This window comes from Medicago sativa, chromosome 4 (genome assembly GCF_051527215.1).
Source record: "Medicago sativa cultivar Bolivia chromosome 4, Bolivia_mono, whole genome shotgun sequence".
NCBI classification, from domain to species: domain Eukaryota; kingdom Viridiplantae; phylum Streptophyta; class Magnoliopsida; order Fabales; family Fabaceae; genus Medicago; species Medicago sativa.
The window spans coordinates 73,772,156-73,780,762 of NC_140752.1; the positions used below are offsets into that span (position 1 = coordinate 73,772,156).

General features: G+C 34.5%; 1 protein-coding gene and 1 long non-coding RNA gene across 3 annotated transcripts; one reads left to right on the plus strand and one right to left on the minus strand.

Annotated features, from left to right (window-relative positions):
• Positions 1–743: 743 nt before the first annotated feature.
• LOC146931728 (uncharacterized) lies at positions 744–5,009 on the minus strand. 2 transcript variants are annotated; one of them, XM_085703299.1, is made up of 4 exons: positions 4,886–5,009; positions 2,636–3,666; positions 1,512–2,555; positions 744–1,141 (listed from the first exon to the last, which is right to left on the minus strand). In XM_085703299.1, exons 2-4 carry the CDS (start codon positions 3,653–3,655, stop codon positions 1,115–1,117), a joined length of 2,091 nt encoding a protein of 696 aa, XP_085559425.1. In that variant the 5' UTR covers positions 3,656–3,666; positions 4,886–5,009; the 3' UTR covers positions 744–1,114. The 2 variants fall into 2 exon arrangements, with proteins under 2 accessions (XP_085559425.1, XP_085559426.1); XM_085703300.1 differs by having other exon boundaries at positions 4,882–5,009.
• A 766-nt stretch (positions 5,010–5,775) lies between these two features.
• LOC146931729 (uncharacterized) lies at positions 5,776–7,580 on the plus strand. The gene is made up of 5 exons (XR_015006804.1): positions 5,776–6,227; positions 6,305–6,395; positions 6,578–6,634; positions 6,879–6,950; positions 7,366–7,580. It is a non-coding gene; the product is annotated as an uncharacterized LOC146931729 (long non-coding RNA).
• Positions 7,581–8,607: the final 1,027 nt, after the last annotated feature.

Genomic DNA, 8,607 nt, shown 5'->3' on the forward strand with positions numbered 1-8,607 from the left:
ACATGAATAAACTGAATTTACTTTGAAAGAGAGATTTTGAGGTTATGCATGAATGAGATTGGACCACATATTTATAGTTTTATTTTTTTATTATTTTTTATTTTATATTTCATTATGGAGGAATTTTACAATAAGACATATCTTCTTTTCAAGAGTCAGAGAACATTATAACTCTGCACTTAACGACTTTGACTTGAAACACTTGTGCAGAGACCCTACAACAGGGAGTTTCATGGTAAATGTACATTACACTTATGGAAAAACATTTACTAAACACAAACTTTACCAAATCAATTACATTCAAAACAAAGTTCCAAACACACTAAATGGATCGAAGTTTCTGAGTGAAGACTTGGATCAGTGTCAATTGATTTTGTAAGTTTAATTACGCTGCCATATAACCACAATGTCACAAGTGGCTTTCTTCTTTCTCTCACACAAGCATGTTTTGTTTTTTTGTACACTTGTGACATTGTGGTTGACCAATGTCATCAATGTCACCAACTACAATGTCACCCAAGTGCTACCCCTGCCATATAGAATTGGCGGAGAAAGTGTCCTTTCACCTCTGAAGCACCCATAAACTACGCACAAGGTTCATGTTAGATTGACCACTTCTGTAACAAATCCAATTTTCAGAATCAATTGAAAAACAGTAGTTTTGCCAAAAAATAGATTGGATATTTTAGTATCTGAATTTCATCACACACCAATACTAGGACTATTAACAATTTACTCAACAGTTGAAGAAAATTGAAGAGCAAGATCTTCAATTATCATGAAATTATTTTCTATAGCATCTTTTGAAGATACAATTATTTTTGGGCAGAAGACCTTTGCTCCAAATTATTGCAGGAACATATCACCATTAAGATGGTGTTGTTACTTGTTACAAAGACAACTTTGAACTGAAACCACTTATTACATTTGATTTACAGGATAATAAAAAGACAACTTTGATTTATACTTTGAATTGTATACTACCTATATGTATATAGAACCAAAAAGGAGATCAACCTGTAGGATGAAAACAAAGAGAGCAAATAATTACATTGAGAAAAGGTTGAAAATTCAGAGTGCAAATCATATTATCAGAAGTCCACTCTTAAGAAAATCAGGCTTCCGGAATAGGTGCCAGTTCCTGAAACGAAAAATTGAAGGAACATAAGCATCACCAACCACATGAGCGATAACAGTTGCACTAAGGCCCTATTTGGATAAACAACTTAATTAAGCTAGTATAGCTTAAGCGCTTACAAATAAGTGCTTATGTATAAACTATTTCTATAAAAAGAAAAAAGAAAATCAAAATGTTTTCATATAAGCCACATACTGTTTTCATAAGCTATCATAGATAACTTACGGGACTAAGCTGAAACAGCTGATTACATGTCATAAGTAGTTTTCATAAACTTTATTTAACAGTCTAGTAAGTGTATATGCCAATAAATAAGCTCAAATAAGTAAATTCCAAACAGACCCTGAATGATCAAAGGAATTAACCGAATTACCTCAGCAAACCTCATATGCCCGTGATGAGCATTAGTTTTAACGATCATTTCCCACTTGGGTTTCAGTGGTGCTGCATTGGGAGTTTGAGCTGGTGCATAAATGCCGGCAGCAAGGTTAGACCGTGAAGACATATTCTTAGAGGAAACTGTAGGTAAAGTGCGCTTAAGCCAAGACTCTGAAGGAGCTTTAGGCGAAGGAAGTGCAAGAGGATGCTTCACAGAGCTTGTATATGATGTCTTTGTGTGGCCTAGCTTCATAGGAAACGGGTTTTCCGAGTCATTCTTCCTGCCACCTACCACCCTTAAGCTAGTCAAATTACTACGATTCACATTAGAGTCATGAACATTAGCGCATTCTTGATCCACCAATTTTGCAGCATGTTGGCTCTTTAAACCGAATTCCGAGTCACTAGCCAATTTCAAGTTTCTCGATGGATCAGGATTCTGAATTAGGCCATTGGAACTTAATTTATTGCTTGGAACTTCATTTTTCGACTCTATTTTCTTATGTCCGGCCATTTTCGGTCCTGATGTCTCACTAAAACCGTGATCTAAGTTACTTCCTTGCTTTTCTGTATTTATTTTGTTGGAATGATTTGTCATTTTCTTCATTTGTATATCATCACTTGATCTATCAGAACAAACCAAGAGAGATGAATCAAGAAACACTGATCCTTTCGGCTGTAATCCAGGTTTTCCACCCACAACAACCATGTGTTTACTATCCTCCATTGAAGACACTATAGAAAGATTTGTATTGATGCTACTATCTTTTCTTATAGCCTCGAAATCATCCTCTCTGCGATCTGTTGGACACGTCATTTCAGAAGAAGCCTTTTGTACAGAATCTACATATAGAGTTTTCTCAACGACAGGGCTTTCACAGGTTGAATCAAATCTAGTCCTGACAGAGGCTGGTAATTTGTCGCAACCTCTTCGATGTGGATCAATGTCACGCTTAGATTTTTCCTGAATACACAGAATATCCTTCTCTTTAGTAAAGCCAGATTGGGACTTTTTCCCGTAATTAGCAGTTCTGGGAAGCTGTGGGGAAAAAATGTAAAGAAAAGAATATTAGAGCAAATAATAACGAAAGCGAAAAAAAGGTTGGGAATAATGAATACCTCTTTCACAGTTCTTCTGTGAGAAGCAATTGATTTACCCTGCACTCCATGAATTGAAGAATTTACAATCTTATCCTCCATTCTTAATCCTTGTAATGGATTCAAAAGGCAGAACCGAGGAAACAGTCCACAAACTTTCGGTGCATAGCTTTCATATGCATCATTATCATCGCTTTCATCTTCACTTTCCTCCCGGCCTGTATCTTGGACATAATGTGGCATAACCTTTTGCCATTTCTGATCCACGGGACGGGGCTTAGCTGCACCCTCTACTTTCCTTACCTGTCTAGGCTGTTCTTGTCTAACAACTGGCTTCCTTGACGCGTATTGAATATGAGGTGTTTCAGAAGCCATTGCCTTTGCTGCAGGCAAGAACCTACCGATCATGAAATCACGAGCCTGTTGATCTGCTGAAAAACTTTCAGATGGCTGAATGTCTCGATCACCGCATCCACTCAAACCACTCACACTGCAGTTCATGAAGAATGACTCAGTTCTAGAAAGTGTATCAAGAGCGTCTACATAGGTCTCGTCCTCATGATCGGAACCTGAACTTTCTTTTTCGGGAACCACTTCATTTCTACTGTCATAATTTTCCTCTTTACTCCCCAAAGATGCAACACTCATAGAGTTGGAGACAGTGCTTCCTGTTCTGGACTGACTAACCGATGTGCCCTTAGGAATTTTATCAAAATCTTGCTGTTCGACTTTTAAAACCCTTCCCGGTGGAAGCTTCGGAGCGACAAGAGGCTCTTCAATATCCCTTGTTTGTAATTTGCCTTCATCCTTAGGTTTTCCAGGAGTGTTCTCCCATACAAAAGGAACAGTTCCAGGGTTACTCACCGGACCTGACTTCAACTCTGATTTGTAAGCAGGAAGACGAGTTCGTTTTGATACTGCCTTTTCGGTTTTCCTTTTATTGTTGTTTTCAGAAGATTCTGTTGACGATGCCCGCCTTACTGATAAAAGTGGCTGATCAAAATCCAACTGCTTTTCTTCCATCAGAGATTGTAGTATCATGTATTTGGTTTCTACAAAACATCAAAGATAAGTCAAAAATTGAAACCACAAATAAACTCTATACGAGTCACCATTTACAGTTAATTATTGACGATACAATCATACAACAATGATTGAGTATGACTAAAAAGATGACTCACTATAAGATAGAGCTCAAGTCTAAATCATGATATAGCTTGCAAGAATAATATTGGATACTACCCTACAATATTGGACTACGTGGATCATCCAATAATAAATCACACAATAATAGGAATATGATAGCATTGGATGCTATTGCTATCCTATTAGCTTTTTACAAGATGGAAATAATTTGAGTTACAGGCTTCTCAAAAGCATTTCCATTGAACAAAAACCATATGCTGATTTGACCCATATCAAGTTCCAATTCAAAATTGTAAGTAACTGAACAAAAGTCAAATATTCCATTCTTCTCAACCAATAGGAAGCATGAGAAAATTCACAAGCAGGATACAATTTGACCCTTATGAATTGTTTAAGAAAATATTAACAGTACTTATGAATTGTTTAAGAAAATATTAACAGTACTTCAAATAGCATAAATTAAAGTGTCATAATCAAGAATAGGCAAATGAAAGTAAGTAATTAGACTCAAATGATTAATGAGCTTCCGGTAGAGGAATTGTTTGGGAAAACTGAGTTTCATTCCTAGGTGGAACAATTTTTTACCGGACTATACTTACCCTCCGGCCGAACTCTGAATTACCAGGGTCAACACAAAAAAAAAGGCAAATGAAAGATAGCTTAATTCTAGAGTAGGCTTAAAGAAACTTCATATGAAATTCCAATTCCAAGGTTTGATCTGAAAGTAGTATGTATAACATCCTAACAAATTTTCAATCTTAAAATAATAATAAAATCAAACATGATCGCTTTCAAGAAAAAAAAACACACACACACACACACACACATCAGTTTCATTGGTTAAAGATAAGACTATGGTTCAATTTTATTTCATTTATTAATTAGTATTAAAAATCAAACAGGAACAAAGGCCATTAATTAAACATTTCTGATTGAAAGTGTTTGAATTAAAAACAAAAAAACAAAATTTCATTCATCCATAACATAAAAGATGCGATTTTTACGCGATTTCGAACCAATCAAACAAACCCAACTGTACCATTTCATCAAAAAACAAGAAGCACCGACACAAACACAACACAAGAGAGAGAGAGAGAAGAATGAGGAAGAAATGAACTCACGTACTTCCTCTGAAGAAAGCAGGGTTGAAAGTGTGAATCTTGGTTGTGAGAGAGAGAAGAAGATAGAAGGAAGAAAAGGAAGGTTCGTTCGTTGGTAAGTTTCACGAGAATGTAGTGAAAGTGAAACTAGAGAGAGAAGAGAAGAGAATAAATGAATTTGTACGCTAGCGGTACTGTTTATTGCCGCTTGGTTCTGACTTCTGAATTAACCAGCTGGTACTGCACTACAGAATGCAAGGAACAATAACTATGGTAACTTGCTAAGTAAGTACAACTACAAGTAAACAAACTCCTCTTCATATTAAACTAATCTCATCTACTTAATTCTTTTTTTGTTTTTTTTAAACTATATGTCCAATTCAAATTAATCACATTTTTTAGTGATATGCCTTCAATTCAATTGTATCTTTCTCTAATTAATTTGACCGTCAATTGTGATTAATTTATGAAATTATTAAGAAAAGTTTTTTTTTTTAAGGAAACAAAAGATATATTCATAAATGTTTTTGTATTGTTCACACATTATACGGTCATGCTATTTGAACATGCAAATTTTGACATAAGATATTGGAACATCAATCTCAATATGCGAGGTCAAACATATGAGAAGAGAGAATAATTTGAAACTAAATGTAGAGTGCCTACGTCTAGATATGTGTCTTAAAAGGATTTATCCACATTTAATAAGCGTATAATTTATGATATACCAACGCTATATATTTTATTTTTTATTTGAAACTGAATTGTGTATGGCAAAATAGACAAGTTTTAATTTGAAAAGAAAAAATGTACGCTGTTGTGATTATTTTAATGTTGATCGAGGACTTAAGAATTAATTTAGGGGCCACTTGAGTGTGGGATCATGTGAAGGGGAGGGTTGATAAAGGGTGAAGTAGCGCTGGACAAATTTCTCATTTCCGCCCGAAACCGCATAACCCAGCCCACTTTAAACCGAAACGGGCGGATAAACCGGGTTGACCGGGTGACACGGGTTAACAAAGCTGGGTTGAGATGGTTATGACTGGATCGGTTCGGTTTCATTCTTTAAGCCCAGCGAAAACCGCTGCCGTCCGGCCCAATTCTACATATATTAATAAATTAATTAATATAACATCAGTTACATACAGGTTGTCCCAGATAACAAAATATAGTAAAAAAAAGGTTAGTCTCCACTCAAAAACGATGTCGTTTGGCATTGTGATATAAAAGACCACTTCTCAGACTCCTCTCCCATCGCATAAAACCCCAGAATTCCGCCGTTTCACTTCTCCTCAGCCGTTTAACCTCCAGATTTCGCTTGTTCGAGCTCTCTCTTCTCATCAACGATGATCTACCATCGGTACATCGTATGTAATGTTTTTATTTATCTGTTTTCACTTTGTTCTTAGAGAAATTTGTCTCACACACTTCTGTTTTGACCTAGGTTTTTTCATCTCCTATCCAATACCGTCAAGCAATGGTGGTCTATCATTTGGAAAGATTAAGTTCTGTTTCTTATCATCGATTGATAAAAGGTACAAGCTAAGGTTTTGATTTTGTCATTTTTAATTTATGAAGATGAGTAAAAGTGACAGTTGCAGTTCTTATTTTGGGTTTTTTTTTTTATGAACAACACATCTCTGATTTTACTTCTTATTTATAAGCTTGTTTGTTATTTCTTTGATTAACACTTTCTTTTATTGTTGCTTTATTTCAGCTTTTTACTCGTAGATCATAAAGAAAGAAGCAGATTTGATCACTAACTGATAAAAAGGTAAAAGCTAGTTTTGATTTTTCATTCTATCGTTTAGGGTTGATGATAAACAAAATAATCACTTTTTTTTTTACTGATACGTTGATATTTTCTCTGAAAGCATAATACTGATTTGTGTGTATTTGATCACTTGTATTTGTTTATTGTTGTAATTGTAAATCAATGATTTCATATTTTTTTTAATGATTAATGTAGATATCTTCTAACTTCTGTTTTTGATGTGTTTTTGATGTTTTGGAGACAGATCTTGAACTTAAATGATGAGCCAAGTACACAATAGCAATCAGAGATGTATGGAGTTTTAGTGTATGGAGTTGTAAGTAAACATGTTTTCCTTGCTATGTTTTAAGTGTATGTATGTATTTATGTATCTATGTATGCAAGTAAACATGTTTGTCTTTGCTTTTGATAAGGTTTATATTAACATGTTTAAAATCAATTTCTTAACCTGATTAAGCGAGTTCTGTTTCTTTTTGCTTCTTATATTGGTTATTTCTTAGTTCCATTGGCTTATTCAAAGTGTATGTATGAAAATAATGCTCTCTTTGCTTCTTTTTCCTTGATCACTTGTGTATATTGATGGCCTTATTTCTTAGTTTTATTCTATACCTTTTTAGAATGGAAGCTCTTGACAAATGTTTACATAAATAACCACCTTTTTTGCTATTTTGTTCTCCTATCAAGATTAAGAATAATTATCATTGCTGATGGGTTTTCATTGTTTTCTGCAGCAGCCGACTTCAAGTTTCTGTATCGTGAAAAATCTCCATGAAGCTTGCTCTATTGATTTATAATGATAGTGAAAAAGCTTATGTTCAGTTTTTATATTGGATGACTGTAATTAATGTCTTGTTATGGTTCTTTGAAGTGGTTTAAAATTATAATTTATTTAGCATGTTGTGCCAACTGATTAACCTTGAGATAAGTATGAATGAGCTTAAAAATACGTTGACTCTTCCAATTTGAAAAACTATATATATTTAATCTCAACACATGCCCAGTTTTAGAATAACTAAGAAAATAACCAGAATTTTTTCTATTGGAAGGTATTTTTTTTTAAAAAAAAATGATTGCCCAAATTCAAATTGGCCCATAAGGGGTTAACCGACTGAACCCACCCGAGTTACCGTCTTATCCGACTAAACCGAAACCGACTAAACCGAGTCTTTAAACAGTCGGAAGTGGGCTTGGGAGTTGAAACCGTGGTTAAGAGTGGGTTGAGGTTTTGGAACCGATTTCCGACCGAAACCGACCGATGTCCAGCCCTAGGGTGAAGCCAGGGTGATATGACCATGAAAGATATCTCTAAAAAAAGTGAGATGTGTATGGATGAAGGGAAATAGAGATCCAAATGGGAACACAAGAAAAGAGAAAGTCCCACCTTGCTTTATTTTACGTGTTCAATTATTGAGGGTATGATAGTATAGTACTATTAGCAAAGCATGTGGGGACCACTACATTTTTGCATTCATGCAATGCAAGGCAAGTGCCGACTTTCCAACCTTTTCTCTCAAATTTTCCTTAAAAAATACCTTTTCTCAAATTTTATCTTTATATACTTAGTCTCATGTTAAATGCTATATTTAAGATAGAGGCACCGGTTAAGAAGTAAAAAAAACGAAATAATCCATAAGTTTTTATATAGAATAACCAATTTTTAAAGTTTTTAGCTATTGGATGATGCATTCTAAGATAAAATTTTATGTTTAAGTTTTGGCAAATGCTAACACGTGTCACAACGGCGCATGTTAAAGAATTTAAAATAGAAATAAATGTTTTAAAAATTGTGCATTCAACTCTATTCAACTTTTTTAAGTCACAATTTTGTTCTTTTCTATGAAAAATTTCTAATTTTGGATTCCTTAACTTTTGTTCTTAGGACACAAGATAACAAGACTCTTAAGTTTTTAACTACTCTCTTTATACATTTGTTACTATTTTAGTGAAGGAGTTGGAATTCGAACCCTAACTAC

What these genes read in the sequence shown, in the direction of transcription:
- LOC146931728 (XM_085703299.1), bottom strand. Translation starts at nt 3,655, where the DNA reads ATGATACTACAATCTCTGATGGAAGAAAAGCAGTTGGATTTTGATCAG. An exon ending in ACAGAAGAACTGTGAAAGAG is followed by an intron (nt 2,556 to 2,635) that starts GTATTCATTATT and finishes TTTTCCCCACAG; the next exon opens with CTTCCCAGAACTGCTAATTA. An exon ending in GGCATATGAGGTTTGCTGAG is followed by an intron (nt 1,142 to 1,511) that starts GTAATTCGGTTA and finishes TTTTCGTTTCAG; the next exon opens with GAACTGGCACCTATTCCGGA.